We start from the raw sequence: 27,800 nt of genomic DNA, 5'->3' as shown, positions 1-27,800 counted from the left end.
AAATAAGAACATGGGGGCACACCTTCCCAGGAACAACGGGAAATTTTGTCCACCTTATAAGGTGTGACACAAACATACACAAAAAAAAAAAATTAATTAGCTCTGGCCTTAAAAGGCCAGGAAGAAATAACCCAACAGACGCAGCAGACGTCTGGGGGGGGGGGCCCTCAAAAGAGGGGGGAGCAAGACTCCGGAAAAAATTAGCTCTGGCCTTAAAAGGCCGAGAGGAAAATGCTCTTGGAGAAAAAGAGCAAGAAATATTATTAAAACACCCGGTCCCAAAACCCAGAAACCCTGGGAAACTCCCAAAAAGCGTCCAAAAAGTCCAGAGAGCATGGAGGACTCAGGAGCAGAGGGAGAACAGGGGGGGGAGAGGGGACCGGGGGGCGCGCTTTCTCGCGATGCCGCGGCAACGGAGCAGGGAAGCCAGGCTGCAGCGGAGCAGGCGGGGAGCGCAGGTGAAGAAAAAGCAAGGGATACGTGTTTTCGCGCGGCTTTGCTTGACTCAGGGCCAGGGGCGGCAGCGGCCCCGGGGGCCGGCAAGGTAGCAGAAACGCGCGCGGCGGGCAAAACTCGCAAGAACCCGGGGGAGAAGTCACATGCCAGCGCAGCAGGGGCGTCCGACATGGGCAGCGGCATGGGGGAAATTGCGCAATCCCAGAAAGCTGCGGTGAGACGCAGGGGGCGCGTGGTTGTGACGCAAAAAACCCGGAGCGAGTCGCGGCGGGCGCGGGTGCCGGCGGGGGCGGCCGCACACACTGACGAAAGGCCACACACACACACAGCGTCGGAGGAGGAGGAGACAGTCAGGGGCAGACCGAAGGGGGAAAATTCAGAGGCGGAACAAAAAGGGAGAGGGAAAAATTACCTCGGGAGAGACAGAGAGCAGCTCGGAAAGCACGCATGCGCCGAGCGCGGGCGGGGGCGGGCCAGACCCCCGGTGACGTCTCAGGCGAGGAGGGGCCCTCTCCAGACTTGGTGCCTTTGGTAAAAAACCCTCGTGGAGTCCTAAGCCTCTCCCCTCCCGGGGAGGCGTGTGTTTTCTAACCCTATTGTCAGTTGAATCAAAAACTAGGTAACCCCTGAGTGCACGACATGCCAGATCGGTTCAGCAGAGCTACAGCATCATTTCGTAACGAGTCTGCAACTATACAGCGATTTTCCTCAACAAGATATAAGAAGAAACGAATACTCAGACAAAAGTCGGGACTCAGACTGCAAGGGACAACTCAGAAGAGAAACAAGAGAAACGGAAAGACTCTGGGGGGGGGTTTTCCCTTTGGGGTCTTGAATATTTCTGTATAAGGACGAAAGACTCTGGGGGGTTTTCTCCTTGGGATCTTGAATTGCAATAGGCAATGGGGTAAATTTACCTATTACAGGGGAAACTGACAAAGGATCATATATTGATCAGCTGGTAGATTTCTTTGACATTTCTCCCATTTGGAGAGGAATTTTAAGGGCAGATTTCTTTGACATTTCTCCCATTTGGAGAAGAATTTTAAGGGTAGGATTTTATGTTTTAATAGTTTAGGATTTTATATTGTAATAGCTCTCCTAGTCCTCATCCATGTCGTCCCAGATGCCATGAATCGGATTGTAAAAGAGGTTTTCTTGGGGCAAACAGAAGGGGGAGATGTCGGATCTCAAGATCTCAGTCCTGAGATGCTGAGCCACCGAGACCCTTGGGGGGCTCGGGAGTCCTGGAATGTTGCCAGAAGTGTCTGGTAGCTGGACTTTAATCCTGCACAGGAGACGACAAGGATGAGGGCTTCACAGGGTGAATGGTGAAGAGATTAGTTAATTAGAGAGTGAGACACAGGGTTTAGGATTTATGTACAGGGGGGTTTAGAGGAGTAAGATGGAGGAATTGGGGTGTGTCCTGTCCTCCTTCTTCTTCCTCCTCTCCTCCATCTTCTTTGGCCACGGTGGCACCTTTGTATTGGTTAATACTGAGAGTACACCGAGTTATAAGAATAGATGGTATTGGGGAAAAATATTGTATACGTCACAATGGGTATAAAGATAGGTGCCTGCCCCGGAGGGCAGAGACAGTGTGCCCATGGCTGACTGCTGAGCAGATCTTTGTTAGGCTGAAAGAACATCTTTTAGATAAACAATTAATAAACATAAAAACCAGAAAGAAGAACTGAAGCCTCTTCTCGTCCTTCGACACGCGGGCTGCCCCAAGGCCACCCCCGGGCCTTCCAGGCCCCTCAAACAGCCGAGATAAACCGGACAGAAATTCAGCAGAAAGCCATAACTACAGCCAGAGTAATGATTCATTTGCCGCATTTGCTCCATTACCAACCCCCTTAAACTAGTTCAACTAACATGTCAGCATTCAGAGCCATTAGATAATTCAGATAATACAAAGGCTTCAGAGAAGCCAAGGTTAGACTTGTTCTGCATGAATACACTTTTGTTTCTGTTAAGTAAAAGAGTATTTTATTCTTAGAATAAGGGAAAAACAAATGTGATGGTTTAAAGGATCTGTCAACTCCAATTCTTAATATTGACAGTATTTTCTACAAATAACCTCCAATTATTTTTAATGCATATCTACTATTTTTAGACTGAAGGTTTAAATCAGTTTTAATCAGGAATAAACACAAGTCCATGTGAAATTAATCAGGATAATTTCATTTCCTTTTCCACTGTGCTGTGAATCCAACCATGCTTCAGTAAGATTTAATATGGACTAGATATATAGATACATGAATATATTAATTTGTTGATATTATAGACTGTCCTCATACATCCTATTTAATCAACATCTCTAGCTTAGATGTTTGAACCCTTAGATCTGCCACTTGGAGGCCAGCAGTGTTTATGGTGGTTGATTAAATCATTCTATGAAGTTAAAATTCTACACTTGAAGAATGCTGTTTAATTAATCTTAGATGAAGTAAATGATGGGATTAGCATGTTTCTTAAAGTAGAATAAGTATTAGAGAAGACAGGACAAGGAAGTGTTGACCATACAAATAACTAACTAATTTGATTTTTTGGTCTAGTTTTCAATGGCAAATTTTTTCACATTTGCCATGTTTGTAAGGATCACATGCAGTCTTACCTTGCTGGCTATGAGGAAAAGCAGCTCCCCAAGTGCTGGTAGAAAGCATTGCTTCAATTTGCTGTTTCTGAAGTTCTCTCTGATTAGCTCAGTTAAAAGTGTAATTGCCTAAATTAAAAAAATCAATCAATAGATCAACTCACATATTCTGTCAAGCAAAACATACTGCTAAAGGTAAAAAGCTTTATCTCAAATGTCATCTTACTTATTCACTCTTCACTTATGCTGAAGAGCCATTTGCAAGGGATTTAGTAAGCATTGAAGGAAAGAAAAAATAATTATTACAAAACATTATATATGCAATATGGAGAAAAATGCAATAAGGAATTAGTCAAGGCGACAAATTATCAGCTATCTGTTCTTTCAGTTCCCTCAGGGCAACAGAAATAGATCTGCCAGGAAAAGAAAAGCCTACTTGCAGTTTCTGTGTTTCTGTCAGAAGATCTGGGAGTTCTCACCACCTCGTTACAAAAAGAACAAACAACAAGAAACCTCTAATGATGTCCTTTGTGTAGATATCATATCAAAGGATAAGAACTATTTAAGTTCTGTCTTCTGATCTCTAAGTTTACAGGTGATTACTGTGTAAGAACTGGATATATACTTTTAGTTTTTTGTATTTCATTAACTTTTGTATGCAAAGCATTTATACATATACACGTGTGTGCATATATATATAGATAGATAGATAGCTAGATAGCTAGATAGATAGCTAGATAGATAGATAGATAGATATGTTATTTATAAAGATGAGGTGGAAGGAAATTAGAAAATTTGATTCATCTTGTGCAGGTGACCTAGTAAGGAAGCACTTTCCCATGCAAAAGTATTTGGCAATAAAGCACTTTTTCTTCTTCAGAGCACCATGGAGTTTTTATCCTCAACTTCCCTTGTTTTACTTCACCTTCTGACCTTAGCAGCTTCATAACTCCAATCTTTGTACAGCAAAATCATATCAAAACTGGGAATGCAGTCTTCAAATCAAAGCAAAAAGATCTACTAAACAAACTTTGACCTTCTCCCTATTTTTTTAAAGTAGTGCTATGCTCATTAAATGGTTTTTTAAACTGCTTTCAGAGCATTTCTACAAATTTTATTCAGGAACTTTAATTATCCTGCCATTCCAGAGAGAGCTTTACTTTCATATTTAAGAAACAAACGTATCAGTAGGTTTCAAAGATTCTAATGTCAGCTTGAGAAAGTAGTAGTCAAGTTAATTCAAGCACAATTCTGCACCAAATGATCAACACATAATGACAGCATTTTCACCTTTGTTATATTTTCTTTCTACAGCTATGCAGAATTACTCTTGCTCTTGTGATGAAATGTATTTTGAGAACTAGTTTGACTGTGGAATCAATACCATCAAAAGTACCTTGTCACTGTGGCATTAATAAAGATACAGATACCCATTAACATCCCTCAACTTTGCCCCTTTAGACTGAGGGTGAACCCACCATGAGATAGTATTTAACTACACAAAATTGAGGAGCTATATGATAACACAAGCTGCTGACAATATTTCTAGGTGGGCTCTAGCTAAGCACATCAAATCATCATGACACCTAAAGTACACTTGCTCGTTTGCAGGCAGAACTTGAAGAAAATACAAATCAATTTGTACATCTGCTGTAGGGGATCAAGGCAGTCTGCTCAAAATTATCAGTTTTAATGGTAAATCTCAACCAGCAGATAACTCTATATCAATACTAATATTGGTTTGCACCTGCAATATTTGTTTTCTCAATGCATGGCTAATATATTTGAAAATTTTGATGACACATTATCTAAATACATTTATGTGTGCAGTCCTACAATTCTCTAAATCCTATGTTCTACTAAATAGAACCATGAATTAACCTTTATGTGTAGTAAATTATATATTCATTATATCCACTTGTACTAAGTTCTGTTTGGCTGCCTTGCCACTCAATCAAAAAGTTTAACAAAAGAGTCATTAACAGTAAATATACTGAGTAGATTATCCATCTTCTGTTTTGTGTTTTTTTTTGTTTGTCATCAAAATTAAGAATTTAAGATTTAAAATGAATGAAGTTTAAATCCAAGAACAATATTTCACAGTAGTGAACAGAAATTATTGATTCTCACTCTCCTTCAAGATTCTAGGCCAAGTTATTTTTATTCTGAAGAGATTCTAGTTATTATTTTTATTCTAAAGTGATAAGAAAAGGAAGTAATCATAATTCAATTCCTACTGTTTCTTCAAACATGAATGAAAAAGAAGTAAAACTGAGTAAACAAAATTTAAATGAAAAAGTAATTTTCCTTGTGCACTAAGAAAAAAACTTGCCAAAAATCTAGTCAACAGGGCAATAAATTCAAGCTTTTATTTGAAAAAAACTTTTATTAAACAAGAGGGAAGATATGTCTGAAGAAATCTGACCTATTATTAACTGACTTGTGCTAAAATTGTTACATCTTTGTTAAAGAGAAACAAAAGTAGCATGAAATCCTATAGTTCTTATCTTCATATATTGTAATAAATTTCTCCATTAAGGGTTAATTTTGGTAACTGTAAGAAGATCCATAAGAAGAATTAAGCACTATGGCAGAAGGCACTGAACATGAAATAGTCACCACACATTACAGATGATACACATAATCTCTTCTATACAAGACTTTATTTACCACACTCAGATAATGCCCTCATTTTCTCTAGAGAGCACACAGAGTACAGAATTGCCCTATGATTTCCCTCCCTTCACTGAACACAATTAAATAATCAAATATTTTACAAGTGTGGGAAATGGGGTTCACAGACTATGTCACATACTGAACTGGCAGAGGGTCTGTGCTAATAACCTATTTAAGATCTTCTTGTGTCCTCTGCAATGGAAGCTATGGAACAGGAAGATGTGGTTCATTGTCTGTATTATAAGCACATTTATATGGAAATACAAATATTTTTATAAAAGAAATTAATTTTTATATAATATAAAGCGTTCATAATTTCACAAACACATTTTAAATTACCTAAAATGAGGAAGACAAAACTGTTTCCTGCTCTTGACAGGACATTTCTAATCTTGACAAGACTGATTTGCACAAGATTTAAAATATTCTTTCATCCTTTCATAAGAAAAAAATATAAGACTTGAAAAAAAAAATCTGCTTGGACATTTTGTTTCAATATTAAAGGGTGGTATAAATGTTAGGTAAAGAAAGTACCAACGTTTATATGGGAAAATGCACAACAGAAACATCAGAGTTATTTTAACTATGGACTGACAAAGTCTCCTTCTTAGCTAGAGTAGATTCTTTTTCTTTTCAACCTACCTACATTTCCCTTTCATAGAAGTAAATAGTAATGTACTGCAAGTCCTACGCTGTCTATTAAAAGCATCTTAAATTTAATAAATTACCTACACCTTTTACCCTAGCTGTCAAACTGAGTAGATATAGTATAGTCGTAAAAAGAAAAGAAAGAAGAAAATGTCAGATCTGGACAGTCATTGCCTTAATTTACAACAATATTGTGTGGAATTGATCTATTACCTGTGGCAGATTCTCAGTCTATTTCAAGCTGTATTCAGAAGTTTCCCTGCTGTTTTGAGAGTCCAGAAGTGAAAATTACAGCATATTCAAAAAAGAAGGTATTTTATACCTTAAGTAGTAGAGTGGCAATGTACAGATTTCCAACATTTCTACATCTTTGATCTATTAATATGATTGTCTGCAAGTATTAGTGGAAATTAAAATATCTCTGTAATTCTGCAAACTCTCACAGTGTTAAAAGCTGTCTATGTCTCAAGCACAATGGCAATTATATTTTAGTTCATTTTCTTGTGAGTACACATGCATCATGTAATGTGGGCAAATAATGGCAAAGCAATCTGACTTTCCTCTGAGAAAAGCACTCTCACCAGGTTGAGAAAGTATGCCATGGTATTAGTGCCACTAACCAGAACAGAATCTAGAGCAGTATTCAAGCACTCGTCTTTAAAAGGGTATATGAAAAAAAACCCAAAAAACTGCCTGCTTTCTCTGAACATCTTGACTCAAACTGAGTCATGAAGTAACGAGAACTGAAGAGAAATCTGACTGCCAGACTATGGATGTGGCATTAATGCTGTCCAGAATGTAAGGAGGAAAAACAACACATAACAAACAAACAAACAACAAAAAACCAAGAACAAACAAAAGAAAATCCCCAAACCAACAACTACATATTGCAACTCCTCTAGGGAAAAATAGAAGACAGAAGTGTAACATTTTGCCAGGTGGATATAATGCAAAATTGACTCTTTATGAAAATTTTTATCTTTTCTGTAACTGCTGGAGGAAGAGCTCTTAGTAGATGAGTAGTCAAATCAGATGCCATGAGCTCAAAAGGAGATTCAGCTTACTTTGGAATCAATTCAAGGTCCCAAAGGGATAAAATCAGAAACAAACAGAAGCAATTAACTTATAAATCAGGTACGTTTACTAACAAATCAAAACCAGACATAAAAATACTTTTAACAAGCTTTGGAATTTGCTTGTTGGAGTGCTGGGTTTTATTTTTAAGAAAAAAATGTTATTACTTTTCCCAGTCTGTCAAGACAGTCATATGATCATATGAGCTCAGTAGCAGATGTTCATGAATACATCTGATTTCTACCCCAGCCCTTAAGTCTGAAGTTTTTTAACCACAGGAAGGACCAGGTAAAAATATTTGCCTCGAACAGCAAAGAGACTCTGTTTTCAGTTTTGTCCAAGGCAAGCAAAGAAAAAGATTGCTTAGGAGCCCAAAAAACAAAGATTTCTCCCTTGAAAACTCAAGTCAGTGGTAACCAACTGAAGCTGGTTTACATCTAAAAATGGAAACTAAAACTGGAAATCAATCCCCATAGAAAAAGGGTTAGCAGGACCATCCAAGGAAGTGGTATTTTTCTTTTTTTTTTTCCTCCTCTCTTCCTTGGTTTTACTCTATTCATAAATTGATTTGAAGTTACTCTAAGTCATCTTCTTCCAAGCAATAGGCCTTCTATCCACTTTTTTAGAAGCCTTGCTGATGACACTCAAAGACAAATGCCCATTGATAAAATATACATGTAGAATATTTTAGATTGATTATTTCTACATAGAATCTCTCATATTTAAAAAAATTAGAGGGGATTTTCCACAAGTTTTCTTTGAAATTAATTCCCTTTGGGTATTGCAAATTATTTCATTCTGCTCAGTGAAGATGCAAACTAGACAAAACAACAGTTCTTCCCTAAAGAATTATTTTTTACATGTGATTCACACTAAAATAACTTTTTTCCCTCCCAGATGATAGCTAAAGGGTCTGGTACTTGGAAGAAAAGCTAGGACTACAACTCATATACAAGAGATCTTGCCTAACACTAAGTGTGGTTTGAGTGTCTTTTAATGCAGTAATAAGAGGGCAGCAGGAAATTAGGCTTTTCAGCTACTACCAGTGTGCAATTTCTATCACAAAAACATGCTGTAGCCTAATAATGTCAATCAAGAAAGTGCTTTAGAGGAAAAGGTTGGATTCTTTTCTTTGGTTCCTAGCCTATGATAGAACCAATTCACAACTGCAAGACAAACTCAGGGGGAAGAAGGGCTCTCTTTCAGGTTAATTCTTTAAGGTATGTACTTCGTTGTAAGAACTAAACAGGTCAGCGTGCAAATTGTACAACAACTTCCATAGACACAATTCTTTCTTGGTGTAAAAGAAAATTAAAGTACCAAAAATACATTAAAACCAAATTCTCAGCTATGTCTACTAAAAAAATCTAATTTAAAAAGAAAGGAACTTACAGCATGCCACAAAGAATTGCAATATTATATGATGTGACTCTGCAAACATCACATAAACAATATCAGAATAATGTCAGAAAATATTTAGGGCCTTAAATATTGTTGCTTGTCTTCCAAAGCTAATGGAAAAAATAATTTGTTTCATGTGGAAAAAATAATTTTTTTCCATGTGGCCTCTCTTGCTCATGGACAGAATGTCAACTGCACATTTCTTTTTCTGTTTGTATTTGATGCTTCTGCTGATACTGTAGCAATGTAAAGAAAACAAATATTTCATGCCTTCCACAGGAAAAAAAATGTTCCTGCTAAGTTATTTTAACTACAGAAACTCTATTCCATCTAGTTCACCCAGCCTTTCATACCCCAAATGTATCTTCAGTGTATATGACAAATATGACATATATACATATCACTTCCAGAGACATAAATATTTATTTGCAGAAGGAAAGGGTCCTAGAGGCACAGATCATCATCCCAAAAATAACAGAACTGTAGAAAAAACTAAAAACAACACAGCACTTTTACTGTCATAAGAACTAAACTGAAAATAACTACAAACATATCTACTGGCAGCACCACTGACATCATATTAATGGAAAAATGTTCTACTTCACCCATCAAAGAAAAGAGAGTAAATTTAATGGACTATGAAAACAGTGTCAATTAAATATCTTTTAGAATGGTAGAGTCTTTGCTTCAGTCAGGCAATTAACATAAGAAAATTGCAAAAAGTGATTTAATCCTGCAATCAGCAATGTATTTCTCCTTCCTAGGTGAAAATTTCCTTGTTTTCTACTACCAGCCTGCTTTGGACTTTAAACATAAAGCAACCCAATTAACTGGATTGATAAAAATATTTTTTGAGAGAGGAAAAAGAAGGATCTTCAGTTATGATAAAAGGTCTTAATATTTTCTCCAATAATCCAGAATTGCCATGCTTAATATATTCACTGTTAATTTAATTATATTTCCATTTTATGTTTATTAATTCAGAAGGACTTTTCTCAAACACACCATGAGTTTCTGTTAATTTACCTGGTAAATGTCAATTTTTCATTTGTTTTCCTTCCACGTGCCCCAGGCAAGCATGCAAGTTATAATTCAACGAACCAGGTTGTCGAAAATAAATTGAATAAATTTATTATATAGGTGGAAAGTTTACTAGAAGTCATTCAAAAAATTTAAATGAAACTCCTTTCACTGTTATGAAAGTTTTAAGTGACAATCCAGATTATGTCAGAAAGATAACTGTAAAGTTTTAATCAAGTTACAAAATATGTGTGTACATATGAACGTGTGTAAATACTCATACGCATTGTCCTACAGATTTTATCTCCTGACTACAGATTTTTTTAATTTGGGTAGTTTTTGTTCTGTGCTGGTTTTTTTTTCCATATAAGACATATCAGATCCAAACAAGGAAAGGGCCCTTGGAGAAAACAAGGATACACTAAAATTATAATAATTTTTGAGAAGACTTATAAAGTCATTTGACAATAAGACAACCTAAAACTAAATAGGTGTGGAATAAATGGCTGAATCAAACCATTTTTATTTGAAATCACTACAATATGAGCAGACATGACAGGCATAGAAACAGGAGTTATCAGAGAGGTTAAGCTAGGAAATTGACTTAAAATTGGCATTCTGTAAGAATTTGAATGACAACAAACTGTAGACCTTGAGCAATGTAGACACAATGAGCTGGCTAGAGAATATATAAGAGTAACAGGTCATAAAACTACACCTGTAATAATATAGCTGTGGAAAACAACCACTAAATTGTACTTTAATAAAAGGTCAGAAATTAAAAGGCTCAAATTAAATGGAGTTTCAGTTTGGATGAAAACAGAAATCTGGATTTTTCACCACATTGACAAAGCAATCAAAGCTAGTTTTATGAAGACTTTCTGATAAGCTGTCATCCTTCATGGGCTATGCAATTTATTAATTTGTCTGTGAAATACATTAAACCAAAGGTTTGCAAAGAAGCTTGCAGTATGAAGGCTGCACCAGGTTGTCTGAACCCTTTAAACACTCAGCAGAACAGTGGATTGAGGGCTGTTAAAAAGCAAGCACAACTGCCTAGGCCATAGGGTGAGATTGATATTCCCATTTAGCAAATTTGGGAAAGGCAAGGAAAAGAACTAGATTTTGCCACCAAAAAGGCCAGACATAGAACAACTCCAGGGTGCTGTCCTTCCAGACAGAGAAGGACACGGCTCCCTGACATGGAGGCAAACTGTTAAGTTGCTGTACCCTCTCTTACTAAAATAATAGAGTGAGTCTGAAATGTCACATCAGAATGGCTGCATCCTAGGTGGCAGAGGGCCAGTATATTCACAGAAAGGAAAGGACAATAGCTTCTGTTAATAAATACACCAAATTAGATATACATCAAAACAAGCCTTCCTAACTTCTTCTAATTCTTCTACGGAAGAATTTTTTTTCTGTAAGATGAAGAACAGAATCCTGGAAAGAATGGGGTTTTTTCACTGAATTTTAATAACCAGTTTCAAAATCTAAATACAAAAATAAAACTTTAAAGTTCAGGTGCTTTCCTAAGATAACTAGCAATAAATAAGAGGAAATTATGTTTCAGATTTAAAAGGGCAACTCTATGGGGGAAAAATTATATTAGGTCAGGAAAAAACATATGACCTATTAAAATCTCTTATTGCAGCTGCACAATAGAAGAAATTGCACATAAAATGTCTTCATCTGCAGTTATACAAGAGACCAATTTCCCTACTGTATTCTAAGATCAGTGTAAATTTTTTCTAATCAATGCAATATACTTCTTAAAAATACTTAACCGGAAATAGATCAACTGCAATTGAATTTACAGATATAAATATTCATTTATTCTAATTTTTTCTAATATGACCTACATACTCGAATGCATCAGCAGAATAAAGATAGTACACAGTTCCCTGCTTCTCTAGTCTGTAAAACGGTAGTTTACTTGCATTTTATTTTGTGTTTTAGTGACCTCTGGTGGTTATATTCAAAGGAAACTGCTGTTCCCTGCTTGCTTGAAAAAACCCCAAACTTTAAAAAAACCCAAAACATTAATTTTTCAAAGACAAATAAATGAAAGGCTTTTCACATGCATTACATGCAAGTTTACTTTAGCCTGTAAAATAAGGTTGAGGCTTCTTGTCTTTCCTAAAGTTTTTCTGTCTCTTTAGGGATTAATGTTACTACTATTTAGAAAACCATTTTTACAACAACAACAACAAAAATGTAATGGTACTGATTCAACCTCAAGGATAGAGGAACTATCCTTAAATAAATGTCTAAGGGGGTAGAAGCCAGTAGGGGGTAGAAATAAAGAGTTAGCTTTTTAATATGTAAGGGCCAGCAGAGGCAACCTGCATGAGTCTCTACCAGTTCCTGTGCTACTTTGAAAGTACAAAAGAAATCACAAGTGATGACTGTATAATGAGGTAACAAAAAAAAACTGTAAAGGGGCCATGACTGAGTGATAACAACCAGAAAGAAAGCTTGATGTAAATAGCACAGCACATATATGGGGCAAAAATAATTCCTAAATCACATGTTCACAAGCTCTCAATTGACTTTTCACACTTGGGAACAAATTTAGGAGCTAAAGGAGATCACTTCTATTTAACAGGTCAAAAAATTAAACAGTTCTTAAATCAAATTAGAAGGTACTAGGAATGGAAGAGGAAGGAAAACACAAAAAACCATACCAAGAGACAGATCTCCTATACAGATCTCCTATATCTTCAGAGTGTAACAAATGGATCACAGGGTGTCATTTTAGATTATGTTGTTCAGCTCAAGACACTTGATACTGACATTTCCTAAATCACAACTGCCACCAATAAACTTCACCTGGAGCATCAGATGGCTCATATGAGAGGATAAATTACAGCATTATATTTAATTCTGTATATAATGCTGATAGAAAGGTTGGCTTTGTGGTGGGCTTTTTTAAGCATCATACAACATAAAATAGCTGACAGTTAACAAGAATGTTCAACCAACCCACAGATTCCTCTGAGGGGAGCAGAGGGGAGTACATCTCTAGATGAGAAATTCCTAAATGACTCCTTCCTGTTTTTCCTATAAATGAACTATTGAGTTTTGTGTACTGCCTACAGTTATTTGATTTTACATTATATATGCAAAAATAAATTTTAATACATGAAGACATTAGAATTCAATGGTTTTTTCCTCATTTTAATTTTGTGTAAGAACTAAAATATTTTTTTAGTTCAGAGACATTACTTAGAGAGAAAAAAATTTGGAATGAATGTCATTATATAAAGCACAGTAGATGCATTTTTAACTCAGACCTTTAAATTTTTTTAGAACTCCTTATTTTCTCACTGAATATATATAAAAAGTAATTTTAATTAACATAAGAATGGGGCCAGAAAGGTAAAACTAAAGTTAATTTTCCATTCTAGTCCTTCAGTTTAAATGTCACTGGTCTTGGACTTGGTTCTTGATGTATACGGATACTTCTAAAAATGCTAAATTTCATTTGTGAATGACTTGTATGTTCAAATAAACAAAAGCACTGGAAATATTTTGAGCAAAATAGTATTACAGGTCAATGCATAACTGTGGCAGCAGCTCTCTGGCCACAGAGAGCAATGCACAACTTTCCCAGGCATTGTCCTGGGGAAGGCTGTGAGAAGATCAGATAAAGGAATAATAAACAATTGTTATCTTCACTTGCTGCACCTGTTGGAGTTTTGTTTATGGAGATTTGTTTATCAAAGGGTGGTTTCTTAATTGGCCAATGGTGATGGTGTTTAGATGGAAGGACTAATTGGGTCCACCTGTACTGCATCTGTAAGGGCAATGGGTTTCTTAATAAGTATAGAATAATAAAGTGATTGATCAGCCTGCTGGCAATCATGGACTCAATGCTAATCATTACCCAGCTGGGGGCCTGTGGCAACATATAACAACTTCTGTCTATTGCTTTTAAACACAAATGCTGACTCAGATATGTGTTTTCTGATGGAAAGTAGGAAGCTAGGGAAATATGTTTAGCTATTGCTGTGTTTAGCTATTGCTAAACATATTACTGCTAGCCACCTGAACAAACACCTGAAGCCAAAAGCCATAGGGACATCTCAAAATTACTTTTGAGAATTTCAACTTTAAAAAGTTCAATATCAGAAAAAAACCTGCCACATAAAAGAGCATACATTGTGACCTGGAATTCAATTGATGTGAAACTGTCAGTATTGAAAGACTTTTACCAAACTGCAGTGACTAACTATAAGGACTTTTGTCCCACTTCGGAACTTCACAAAACAAACAGCAAACACTAGGTAACAACAATAACATTTTGAGTTCTGCTTTCACTACAGAATGGCAATGTTAACAGCAAGATAATCACAGTCATTTCTAATATTCATTAAGAAGAAACCAGAGGTACCTAAACCAGCAAAAACTTCCTTAGCTGCAATTCCAAAAGAGTCAGGTATTAACCACTAATCGTATTTTCCTACATCAGATCTGCACAGCATGCAGGCCTATTTATGGCTTGTGTTTAGCAGTTGGGTCTTACATTCAAACACTCACTAAACTGAAGTTCTGGCTTCACCTCATGAAGAGGAAATGATGTCATATTCACACTTGAAACAGACATTAAATAGCACACACTGTCAAGATTTCACAATCTGTGTGCATGTGTCACATGTGAGAAAAGGACAGTAAGACACTTAATCTAATCAGTCTCCTGTTTAAGTCAGCTACTGACCATGTAATATCAAACAAGAACTACAAATGCTTTTCTTCTCCAAAGAAAATTACTTCCCCTTCATTAGACACATTCTTCAAGAACTGTGAGAAACCTCAAATTGGTCCCATCTCAATAAATTCTTTTTTGAAAAAAATTCTCTAAGAATCAGTCGTACTATTTTATACTATTTACAGTAATTACATTTCAGGATAACAAAATGTGTCAACAGTTTCTTCTTCCACATGCACAAAAGTATGACTGTGACTACTTGATTTTATGAAAAGAACAGAAAAATGCTAGTTTTATCATTGGTGGTCACAGGTTAGTAAAGATCAGAACTACAACTACATAGAATAAACTGGTAAATTGATACATTTAATTAATTGATCATATTAAACTTTACACATATGAGTTAAAAATAAAGCAGGGGTCAAAACAAAGAATGCTGTGAAAGCTTCTGATATGACTAGTAAAAGCATTAAAAAACTCCCAGCTGGAAAAAAAAAAAAAAAAAAAAGAAAGTTACCTCAGAAACAGGTACATTTTCTTCAAGTTCAGATGTGTGTAATGCCAGTAAACCAATCACTCGAGCAATGTTAGCACGTCTGTGTATCAAATAAATATTTTGTAGGTGTAGGAAATATATTTTAAAAATACTACAAAATCAATTATATCTTGTTTATATTCTACACAGGTTGCTAAGGGCAGAAAAATTTGGCGTCCTATTTACAGCTCAGATCTTCTTATTTCTCTTTTCTTTGTATCAACAAAGATTGATACAAAGATTTCAGTGTTTCAGACCAATTTAGCAGTAAATATATGTATAAAGACATTTCTTTCCTCTAGCTCTGAAGTGTGAAAGTTCTTTAGTTTGTTAGGATTACTAATAGTCATGCTCATGTTCAGTTTTTATATAATACAGAAAACTCCTGCAAATAATTTAGACTTTTCAGGATAGCTGACAAAAGAGAAATTAAATCTGCATCAGCAAATCAGTTTTTAATGTTTCATTTAAAGAAAAAATTGGAACAATAAAATCAACTTTTATGAAAGAAACAGCAGAGGGCACTATCACATTGAACTATTCATGACAGGTTTAGGAGGGGGAGAGTTGCCATTATAGTTATTTTACTGTATTGTGGCATGGAGTTATTTTATTTAGTGATTTTAAGTAACTCTCTTTGATGCACTAAGTTCTATGTTATCTACATAAAATTTTAGAGTTTTTCTATAATCTTTGGTCCTGTAGAATTAACATATTAATTCAATATGAAAAAATTCCACTTTATATCATCATACTTCCAGTCAGATACCACAGCAGTCTGACAGGCCAAAAATCTCCTCAAATAACCTGTTAACAAACACCTTTAATAAAATTCATCAACAAGTCTGTATTTGAAAATTAATTTAAAATATTTGTTACTTACACATCCCAGTTGGCAGCTGCACGCAATTGCTGTATCAATATAGGAAACTATAGTTTAAAGAAGACAAATAAACATCAGTGAATTTCAATGATCTGATAGTTCCAAATGATAAACAAGAAATCAAAATATCAGTAATTTCATAAAAATGTGTTTGGATAACATTTGCTAAGAGAATTATCACAGACAAATACTGCAGATATTGTGCAAACCCTGATTAAAGAAATAAAAAAGCCTGAATAGAAAAGTATGAATATTTTTCTATATTTTTGCCTTAAACTAAACTACTAAGCATATAGCTGAATGTCAGAATTTTCTTTCATTCTGAATAACACTATTTAGAGAAAAAAGGTCTGATTCTTTCACCTACAGGCACAGAGATCATCATATAGTATTATAAAACAAATATTAAATAATCCTGTATCAAAATAGTTGGCAACTACCAGAATAATGAATGTTAACATATATAATCAGCCATTTAAGAACCAAACTGCATAATTACTAACTGATTTCTAAAATGTTCTGTTAATTGGCTATTCAGTTACTGGATTATTGTTCCCCTTGCTCCAAATTCTCCAGTGATAATAGAATACACCGTCCAGCAATTCTGTTTCTGGTTTTCACAAGAATGTTATGGCATAAGACCTAACACTGCTTCCAACCTAAATGCTCTTCATCCAGTTTTTTGGTAGTGCTATTCTGCCTTTAGTATCCTACATCCAACAGTAACACATCTCAGCTTTTAACTTAGGTCCCTTATTACAAATGTAGGAGAGCAAAGTAATTTACTTCCTATTAAATAAAAAGAAAAGTGCTCATCTTAAGATAGCTTCTGTAATGTTTTTATATAATGGGGGGGAAAATAAGTCTGTTTCTCTTCTGCACATGCAAGACTTGAAGGAATATGTTAAATCACCATAGAGCATATTAATAAAACTGTTTGTCTGGTAGAGAATTGTTTTTGAAAAATGTGAAACACCAAAACAGATTCTTCAGAGAGCATGCTCACTCTTTGAAGGCCGGTTTACTGACAGTTTTACTGCCTGTTCTTTAGAAAGCTTTCTTGCTTTTCTTTACAGACATATTACCAAACAAAATTAATTTAATAATTCATACATGAACTCTTTACAGTATCATCTGCCACTTAATGATTTACAAAGACTAACTTTTCATCATGAATTATTTTACACTCTTCTTAAAAGTTAATTTTTACCCCAACATTTTCCCTAACACGACAAAACTATAAGTAAATCTAAGACAACTAATTAGTTTTACTCAGCTCTTTTAAAAAGCCTAACATGGAATTTAATATTTTTGTTGGTTTTTTACTTTAATCAACATCATATTTTTGCCAGTAGGCCATTGATTTTTTCAAGTATAACTAAAAGCAGCTAATTTTTGATACAATGGCAAATATGTAATCTATGTTGATTCCTTCAAAGCTTTATTACTTACCAGCTGAGAGCTAATTAGCCTGTTTGCAATCTCCTTGTGGACAACCAAAGTGCACAGATAGTATAGTAAGTTCAGTTTAGAACGTGCTGCTCCTGTATTCTTCTCGCTGGATTCAAGCATGGAACACACTCTTTTCACAAAGTTATTCCAGTCCGCATCTTTCATAGATGACAACTTCTCAACTAACCATGAGAGGAAAACAAACATTTTAAAATAATGGATTTTTAATGTAGCTTTAACACACTGTTAAGTAAGATCACCATGAATAACTGAGTTCCAAAGTTTGAATCTAATCATAATTTTAAGACTTAAAATAGCAAAGAAGCATGTTAGAATTCATGTCTGAAGACAACAGAAATCAAACAGGAAGCAAGAAGAGAAACAAAGGATAAAAATTCAGCAACAGAAGCCTCAAAATATTTTTGAAAGTGCAAGCCTGCTAAGTCCTTCATTTAAGGGAACATTTATTGGCATTATATTTAGGAAAGGTAGCAGCTGTCCTTCATCATTACTAATTCTTAATAAGTAAGTGCAGTTTCCTGTAAGTGAATTTGAGACAAAACCTAACAAAAAATCAGTGAAATCTGTTCACAATAAATAAACTGAAAACATGTATAATCAGTCCGACAGGTAGGTATCCACCTAGCTAAGCCTCAGCAAATCAGGACATGGATGACTTCCAAAAGAGCAACAGAGAAATCAAGTCACATGGACAACTAACATATATCCTGTGGTTCAATTCATTGACTGCTGCACATGAATTGAGATTTTTTAAGACTTCCTTATCAGTCTAAACAGTTAATTTCAATCTAGAAGCCATATATTCCCTCTGCTTTGGTAGTTATTCATTAATAACTTACAAGCCACCTGATATGCTCTAGTATAGACTATTTAAAAGCACGTTTTTCTGTCTTCTAGCCCAATTTACACCTAAGTAATGACACCTTTTAATGCAGGCAAATATACATTGGTAGAGGTGAAAACAGGTTTGGCTTTCGGGTACTCATTGAATTTTTTCCATTTTATCTTTAATAATTACTGATGAGCAGCATCAAATTCAGTATCTTCAAAAACAATCAAAAAGTTGTCCAGAAGAAAGCTACAACTCTGAAAGCATTACAACCATAAAAAGCACTGTCTCATAATAAATAAATACTGACAAGAGTTAGACATATCAGAACATCAGTGTGATAACTACTTAAATGTAATATGAAACATAATATTTCCCTTATGCACTGGAATCTGATAATTGTTTGATGAATCAAATTTAAAATATTTTTGATTACAGTCTTGACTGGGAGGTTGAGTTGTTTTCTTTTCAAACATAAAATTTCTTCTACAAATTAACTCTTCAACTACATTCTTTGTAGAAAGGAAAGATGAACTCTTACGCCTAGGAAGAGGTGCTATGTGAATTCTAGAAGGACTACATATCTGCCTGATATCCCTCTTCAAGCACAGTCCAGTATTTTCCTTAAAATGACTACAGCAAATGTTCCATAGGAATGATTGTTACACTTATGACAATGAACTGACTTTAGTTTTCAGAAATATTTCTAGACATTGAAAATAAACAACAAAAAGACAAACCCCAAACAACTTCACATTATCTTTTGGGACATGAGTGCCATAACATTTCATGACTAAAGGTAGGACTGGCAAGGCTGCCTAGTATTGTAGCTGATCAACACTGCACATTTTAAGATCTTGTTGCCCCTTGCTTGCCTGCATTTGTCAAATTGTAACAACAATTTGTCAATTGTTGAGTATTTCAGTTTTCCCACACTAAACACTGATGACTGCCTCACGGCAAAAGTTTTGAGCACAGGCTTGTAACTCAAGAAACAGAAGAGAAAGGAATATAATTTAAGCATTTGTACTTGCAAAAGCTACTCAAAATTGGTCTAGCTAAAAACACAGCATACACAGCAACACTTTCAGAATAATTAAGAGTTCTGAAACTGCGACCAAGGGGAGGTTACAGGTCTTGCAATAATGAGTTACAGCAGCACATGCAGAACTTGTTGGAATATTCAGCAGAATCCATACCTGAATATGCTGGTATGTGTAAAGCTTTTGGGTCAAATCTAACTGGTACTTGCTTCATTATCTGGAAAAAAAACCAAACACATTACAACTAGTTTTAATGCATTCCTAGAAAATCTCTAAGTAGTTAAATGTGCGAATACAAAGATGCAAAATTTGTACAGGATGGGTGTACATGCTACTGCTCATTGCTGAGGAATTTTCCATTGTTTTCTGGTATGTATTTCTCCCAAGCAAATATCTGAGATTTAACTCTATGTTTTTTATATCATTATATTGCTAGTATTTCCATTTAATTAATTTTTAAAATGGGATTACTAAATCACAGGATTTTTTCTGTTTACATTTTTATCTTGGTTGTATGCAGAAAAAACCTGCATTTGGGTTTCAAAAGCTACTGAGAGGAACTATGCAGGTGACAGCTCACAAAATGTTTTAGCAATTCATTGCTGTACAGTAAATACATGTATACACTAGACCACCCCTGAATATAAAAAGTCATATTATCAACAGCTAATCATTCATAAGGCATCGAGATATTTTTCCCTGCAAAACTGTCATTTTCTTGTAGATCACAAAATTGGATGACTGCTCAGTAGCTGTGCATTTGAGTGTGATTTTCAGTAAATAAAGAAGTTTTAAAAAGGCAACTGTGTAATGGAATTTAGCCTTTGACAGAAGAAGTCTCTTTAAGTAGAGAGCTATTTTCTTAAAAAAGGTCTTCAATTCCACAGATCTGCAAAACACAGGGAAATTTTACAATTTAAGCTGACATTTCAGCTTTTAAAATTCTGCCAGCATCTAGCAAATCCCTTTCCAGGAGATTAAATTGCAAGCTCTTCAGATTTGCCAGGTGTCAGTGTCATCCTTAAGTCTGAAAAGCAGACTACAGAGTCATCATCAAGCAGGCAGTGACTGATTACATGTCCCTGGAACTTAGCAGGCTATTTTGCCTTAATTCTGAGTCTGGCATTGCATGGTAAGGAGATTAGTCTACATGTGCACATCAGAATGTGCACCTACCCCTAATCTCATCTCTTATACTTGTAGTAAGAAGAGAAGCAGTGAAGGACTAAGGCTTTGTGTCAGTCTTGAGACATAACTGAGAAATAAACAGCGATAGCATTCAAACATATAATTAACTTTCAAAATCTCCGCTAGGAAGGATGTGTCTCACCCCAAACATATTAAAAGAGTATTATTTTCTAGCCATGTAAGATTTTTAGGTTTTGAAAGTGTTAAGAAATCCATTAAAACAAACCAAAATAATTGTTAATACTAAAGCAATACAGCAATTAAAAGCTGTAAGACATTCCTAATGAGTTTACATGCTCACTTCCAGGGAAAAATCATGTTGCATTCCCCATATCAATAATTTACTGAGTAAAGTTGCTAAGACTGCTTAATTTTTTCTGGCACAGAAACAAAAGGAAGAATAAAGGGGCTCTTGCCTATCATTCTTTCTACCAATACATCTGCCTATAAATGCACGTTACATTGTCATTGCAGTGCAGAGCACTGACTCTTTTTTGATTTGCTCTTCATAGTCAAACTTAAGTGTGAATTCCCTGCTCAGGAGACTCATTACACACTGTTAGCACGTTAGAATCCATACAACAGAAATAAGATGGACATTTCCTGCAACCTCAGGTTTTCTTTAAGAGGGAAAATAAATTTATGTTGAATAGAAACACTATCACACTAAAAAGTAACAAATGTTATTCTGTAAATGGCTAACTCCTAATCTAGAAGGCTTCATAGATGGCTTTGTTTTGAGTATAACAAACCAAAGTTTTGTGTTCATTTAAGTAACAGATATCAAGGCAAGTTATCAGAAAACAAATCTACAAAAGCACTGAACACAGCATTTAGCAGCTTCTATTTCTTGTAAGATATTATTTAATACTATTATTCAATCCCAAAATAACTCATTCCTCCAAATAAGCAACACAATAGGATTATAAAGACTGCCAAAAAGCTGTATGAAATCTTGCCAGAAAACTGGGTGGAACTACTTTAAAATAAGAACTATAAAATACAGGAAAGGAGTTTCACCCTGATTAAAAATTTATCTGCAAAAATAGTTTCAACCACAAGTTCCTGAATCATATATTTTGTTTTGCTATACCTTTGGATTGTCAATGATTGGTGTCACGGTAAGATCAGATTCAGTGTAAATGAGCTCTTTCAATTTTGACTCCATATCCTGCTGACTTGAGCACACATTTTCAGCCTAGAAGAAGAACAGAAAATCTGTTTTGCACCCAAAAAGAGTTAATCATGTTTATTCACAAAATATTTCATTTCATCATTATACCAAGAAGTCTGACCATGGAAACATGTTCTAATTTGCTTTTTATTTACATAATAGCAGATAGAACCAACTACAAATTATAGTAAAAGAAACGTACTGAAAGAAAAAGCATTAGGTCAAAATGCAGATTGAGAACAAAGAAGACAACTTGTCTTTTATGCACTAGGGCAAAAAAAAAGGAGACTAAGAATCTTTCTTAACTCCTACATAGAAGTTCTGTAAGTATTTTTTTCAAACAACTTGCACACTTGATTATGGAAGGATGCAAAAGAAAGTTTACTTTGCCACAGACTTCAGGCTAGTATTCTAACTAGAGATACCACCACCCCTCAATATAAACTTTACTCACTTTTTTCAACCATGAATCTCCTTGTGAAGAATTTTTGATTGGGACAGTAGTGGCATCACATATTTCTACTGCAGAGTTAGTTCTAGGGGTGGGACGAGAACTTCAGCAAAAGAAAGAAAAAAATAATTAAAAACCAATAGAGACTACAGATTAGGCTTCATTGCAAACTACTTTTTTGTTGCTCTTTTGGAACTTTCATGTCAGCAAACTTTCAAAGCTGATTAACATAACTTACACTATGTTCTGCCTGATCCATTAACTAAGCATGACTTTTCTGTCTTTAAATGTGTTCTGACAAGGTTAGGATTTGTTTGCTGGTTAGAAAAGGGAAGATGGCATTTTGTTGTAGTTATCAAATGAATGTAATTTGATTATTTTCTCAGCCAAAATGACTCCAAACTGGAGGCTAAACCATTCTTATCTTAACTCCTAATAAAAGAAACACACAAAGCAAATTAACTTGATAAAAAATTGCAATTTATTTTATGTCATTCTCTTATCACACATACAAGTTTTGGCTAAGTAATGGAAATTAAAAACTTCCTAATTTTTGTATATCAATTTGTGTATCATTTTGGGAACTGGGTTTACCTTTTGCTTTTCCTTTTTAAAATCCTGTCAGCTAATTAGAAAATGAAGAGAGACTAGAATACTGCCAAGGTGCAACTGTCATAATGCTTCTAGTGAACTTGGAGTTTATAGTACACAATAAATTAAACCATTTTAAATCAACTTTAGAATTATCATGATTAGCAGGCCAGGAAACTAGTTAAATCAACAGCTTTGAATGAACATGTTTTCTTGATTAGCAGAAAGTAATAGACACATTAAGTTGCAAATCAGATTTATTAGAAAAAACAACTGAATTAAAAATACAAATAGCAAACAAAATTAAAGACACTCAGGAAATCAGTGATCAAATGATTAACATAACCGTTTTCATCTTCCATCTATTTTCAACAGAAATTTAAATTTAAAGGACACGATGAAGGAATGGCAAAATATTACCTACATAAAAACATATTAAATATTCGGTAAACATATGACATTTATGGTAAAAAAAATGTATCAGGATGTGCTTGGAATTTTAGTTCCTAAACAAAAAAAAAAATCCATGATTTCTAGCTAGGAAGCTGGACAAATTATTCCAAACATGTAGATTTGTTAAATATATTTTTTTCAATCCACTCAACTAGTTTGCTTTCATATATGTTTGAGATACAGATTCAATTCTCAGATAGTTTCTCAGTTTAAAACAAGACAAGAGATTGCTGAATTAAACTAGTTAAAATGAATGAGATCTATTCCATTTGCACAAGCAGAAGAAGCCACTGCTGTTAAAAGCTTCTTAACTGCTTAAGCAGATAATTAAATTCTGATGCCAAGTGCCAGGTAAGCAAGTTTCTTTCACTTCAATGTTTTAATACTTTACTCAACACCACATACACTGCTTTCAGAAGTTATATCATTGATGCAAAGAGAATTTCAGAACAGATTTTTTTAGCTGTTTGCATTAAATTTCAAATTTTGTATTTAACGTACTTTTAAATAAATTACATTGCTAAAAAGATAATATTTCCATTCCCATTGTAGCCTTTTGTTTGAGCAGCTTGCTAAATCAAATGCTACTTGAAATTACTAATAACATATGTTCAACTGTGATGGTAAAAATTTTAAATGAGATGAGAATAAAATAAAACATGTTCTTTAATAAAACCAACTAAAATAACTTCTGTACACAGTATGATGTACAAAAGCCCTATTTCAGGTTATGCAAGAAGCTTAAAAGAATATTTTCAAACTGGAATATTTCTGCTTGATGTGGACAAGAAAAATATTTCACTAGACAATCTTCTTGGCTTGAAAGCTAGTACAAAGTTTCAGAATCAGGCCTCAAGTAAAACAAATCACTGTTAAATTAATCACTATCTTTTAATTTAATACACATGTAGTACTTAATAGACTCTTACCAATACCTTGCAAAGAAAAGCTGCAGGAAGAATTTATTAACAGATCATACACTGAATGCTTATTCTTATGTATTTAAAGCAATCGTACTCCAAGAGAGAGAAGAGAAAGAGAAAGAGAGAGGGAAAGAGAGAGAGAGAGATCTAAACATTAGCTTTCTGTTTAGACAGACAGTTAAATAATCAAAAGTTTACTTTCAAAAATGAGAGTAATAAAGTCATATAAGCTTTAACTACACACACTGTTTTCACAGCTCTTCAAATGTATTTTATTATTTATTAACTGGTAATAGAAAATTTAAAAGGCAACACAGACACAGCGTTACAGTCATAATAATAAAATGTTTGAAGAGACAAAAACCTATACCAAACATACAAGATTACAAGGTTTTCATACCTGAGAAGAAATATGGATTCGTTTGATTCACCATCAGCTGCACTTTTGGGCCGCAATTCAGTCTGAGTTTCTACCGAAAAGAGAACGTGAACTTGCAATCAGAGGTTAAAATCAAATAAAACATAGGGAGTAAGTATGTTGGTAGGATTGATAAAATAGCTAAAAATAACATAATGAGCAATATTACCTATTTTGAAAGAATTGCTTGATGATTTAAGACCTGCCCTTGAGGATGACAGGTTATCTAGATTTTCATGATCATCCACAGACTCTTTGGCACTAGAAGAAACTGGTAACTCTGTGTCTTCTTTGCTGTTTAATAAATTATATTAATTACAGATTTTTAAAAAAGAGGATTGATTATATAAAAAAATTTATTATATCCATTACCTGTTGCAATTGTTAGCATACAGTTTAGCAGTCATTCTCTAGAACAATACACTCTTTAAATATGTGTTGCACATACTTTTTATATTGGTAATGGCAATGATGAAAAATAAGTTTACAGCAAGTAATTTGGAGAATATTAAAAATTCTATCATTAGAACTTAAATGAAAGACACTAAAAAAGTTAAATTATTACCCCATGATACAAGAGATACTAAAGAAGTACTAAAAGCATTATAGACATTTTAAACTTCACAGGAAAAAGTCACAAGAAATCTCTCTCCTAATGAATAATGAAGTCTGTAGTCGAGATTAAAACCACGTTTTTGTGTGTGTAATCCTTTACTGTCACACCTGAATGCAATTTTATTGGTTTTGGTTGTTAGGGCATTTTTTAACATATCCTTATATTATTTACATGGAACTGGGTCATAAAACCTTAATGAAGGCTTTCCAGGATATCAAATATTAATCCAATCCACACTGAGAAGAAAATAGATACATAGGCCTCACAGCTGGAAAAGAGAGAGTATTGAGTTCCTTTTGCATGTCAAACCAATGCTTTACATTTGTCATATTTGTCAGTTAGTGCATTCATCAGCACATATTTTAGAGGCCTTAGAATAACCTCAAGAGTATGGCCAAATAGCCCAATATTTTGAAGGAGATTAAGGTTCCTCTGGTTCTCTAGAAATTCCCCAAAATCAGCACTATCAGGATGTTGATGGATGTCTTGCTGAAATATTGAATAAAATCTTAGTTTACAGTATAAAATTTAACTATTAATATTTTTTTTGCAGGTGAAAGCAGTAATAAAATTAGAAGACAAAGAGCTGTATCTCAGACTATAAGAAACATTAATAACAAAAAATACTGCAGCACTGGTACCAGAAATAGGTATTAAAAAACATAAGAGAAAATTTTGAAGTAGGTAAAACAAAAAACACTCAGCATTCTAAAACTATTTTGACATTAGACCTCCAGATTGGAACCTGAAGTATCTTTCAAACATTTATAACAAAGTAACATAAAAAAAATACTAAACGTCCTAATTCAAAATTAGAAACAAAAAAAGCAGCAAGACAACAGGAGTCTAGAAGAAAACTAACTTTTTTAACACAGAAAAACATTTGCACAACAGGTTTGGGCATTTCTGCATATGTAGCAGAGCAGAGTATTAAATATTTAGAAAAAAATCTCTACTATTAGATCAATGCATCATGTCATAAACAAAGAATATAGGTCAGCTGCATTTGCAAGATTATAAGGCTGAAGCACAGCTCTAAGATGCTGCACTGATAGGCTTTGTGAAGCTGTAAGCCTAATGCATAAAAACAAACAAAAAACTTACCAAAGATAAAACAGACTCATATTTATAAGATTCTACAAAAGTGTTAAAAAATTGCAAGTCAGATTCATACAACAATATTATATAATATATAAATAAAAATGAGAGCATTTAGCTTGGAAGTGAATTTCAACACATTCTACGGCCAGTAGGAAGGAGTCAGTTGAAAGTGAATGGACAGTGCAATACACTAAGAGGATAATACAATTCCCAAACACCCAAAACCACTCACAGGATAGTGTCAAACTCCATTCATTATTTCATGAAAATTGTAAAAAAAGTTCAAAAGTTATAAAATGTACAGACAATAAAACATATTTTATCTTTGCTTATATTTACTAAAATAAATATTTGTTGAACTTCCAGTACCTCAAGCTTGTGCCCTGTCTGTCTGCAGAACCACCACCACAACGGCTAAAGGATCCTTTCCAAAATGGATGCTGCAATAGGTCTGTCCAATTCAGCCTTTGGAAAAGCAACAAACATAAAAGCAGTGGCTAAGTCCAACTGCACAGACACATACCAGACTAGGCTTTGAACACAGAATCACAGAAATTCTAGGTTGGAAGAGACCTTTAAGATCATCAAGTCCAACCCATGTTCTAACACCTCAACTAGATCATGGCACCAAGTGCCACATCCAGTCTTTTTTTAAACTCTTCGAAGGATGGTGACTCTACCACCTCCCTGGGTAGATGATTCCAGTATTTGACCACTCTTTCTGTAAAATACTTCATCCTTAATTCTAGCCTGTATCTCCCTTGGCGCAACTTGAGACTGTGTCCTCTTGTTCTGTCTGTTGTTGCCTGGAGAAAGAGACCGACCCCCAGCTCACCACAGCCACCCTTCAGGAAGTTGAAGAGAGTGATAAGGTCATCCCTGAGTCTCCTTTCCTCCAGGCTGAACAACCCCAGCTCCCTCAGTCGTTCTTCATACGCCTTGTGTTCCAAGCCCCTCACCAGCCTCGTTGCTCTCCTTTGGACATGCTCAAGCATCTCAACGTCCCTCCTAAAGTGAGGGGCCCAGAACTGGACGCAATACTCAAGGTGAGGCCTCACCAGTGCCGAGTACAGGGGAAGAATGACCTCCCTGCTCCTGCTGGCCACACCGTTCCTGATACTGGCCAGGATGCCATTGGCCTTCTTGGCCACCTGGGCACACTGCTGGCTCATGTTCAGCCGACTGTCAACCAGCACCCCCAGGTCCCTTTCCACCTGAGAACTGTCCAGCCACACCGTTCCTAGCTTATATCGTTGCAGGGGGTTATTGCGGCCAAAGTGCAGGACTCGGCACTTGGACTTATTGAACTTCATCCCATTAGATTCTGCCCATCCATCCAACCGTTCCAAGTCCCTCTGCAAAGCCCTCTGTCCCTCTAACAGATCAACACACATTCCCAGCTTAGTGTCATCTGCAAATTTGCTAATAAAGGACTCTAAACCCTCATCCATGTCATCAATAAAAATATTAAACAGAACTGGCCCCAGCACAGATCCTTGAGGGACACCACTGGTGACTGGCCCCAGCTGGATGAGCA

At 35.1% G+C, this 27,800-nt stretch overlaps 1 protein-coding gene across 4 annotated transcripts in view; it reads right to left on the bottom strand.

The window, feature by feature from the left end:
* Window positions 1–27,800, bottom strand: part of ULK4 (unc-51 like kinase 4) — a 224,273-nt gene that overhangs the window by 184,526 nt on the left and 11,947 nt on the right. For all 4 annotated transcript variants that reach the window (XR_003380026.2, XM_005485838.4, XM_026792680.2 and 1 more), the window contains exons 9-18: window positions 26,633–26,728; window positions 24,716–24,840; window positions 24,529–24,598; window positions 22,165–22,264; window positions 21,630–21,734; window positions 19,505–19,565; window positions 17,456–17,637; window positions 16,004–16,050; window positions 15,103–15,181; window positions 3,077–3,184 (exon numbers count right to left, since the gene is read on the bottom strand). Coding sequence is in view for 3 of the 4 variants with exons in the window: in XM_005485838.4 (XP_005485895.2) it covers window positions 3,077–3,184; window positions 15,103–15,181; window positions 16,004–16,050; window positions 17,456–17,637; window positions 19,505–19,565; window positions 21,630–21,734; window positions 22,165–22,264; window positions 24,529–24,598; window positions 24,716–24,840; window positions 26,633–26,728 (973 nt within the window). In the remaining variant the exon portion in view is untranslated. The remainder of the gene's footprint in view (window positions 1–3,076; window positions 3,185–15,102; window positions 15,182–16,003; window positions 16,051–17,455; window positions 17,638–19,504; window positions 19,566–21,629; window positions 21,735–22,164; window positions 22,265–24,528; window positions 24,599–24,715; window positions 24,841–26,632; window positions 26,729–27,800) is intronic.

Source organism: Zonotrichia albicollis, chromosome 1 (assembly GCF_047830755.1).
Source record: "Zonotrichia albicollis isolate bZonAlb1 chromosome 1, bZonAlb1.hap1, whole genome shotgun sequence".
Taxonomy (NCBI): domain Eukaryota; kingdom Metazoa; phylum Chordata; class Aves; order Passeriformes; family Passerellidae; genus Zonotrichia; species Zonotrichia albicollis.
The sequence above is the reverse complement of the archived record's forward strand: the minus strand, read 5'-3'. Positions and strand labels throughout refer to the sequence as shown.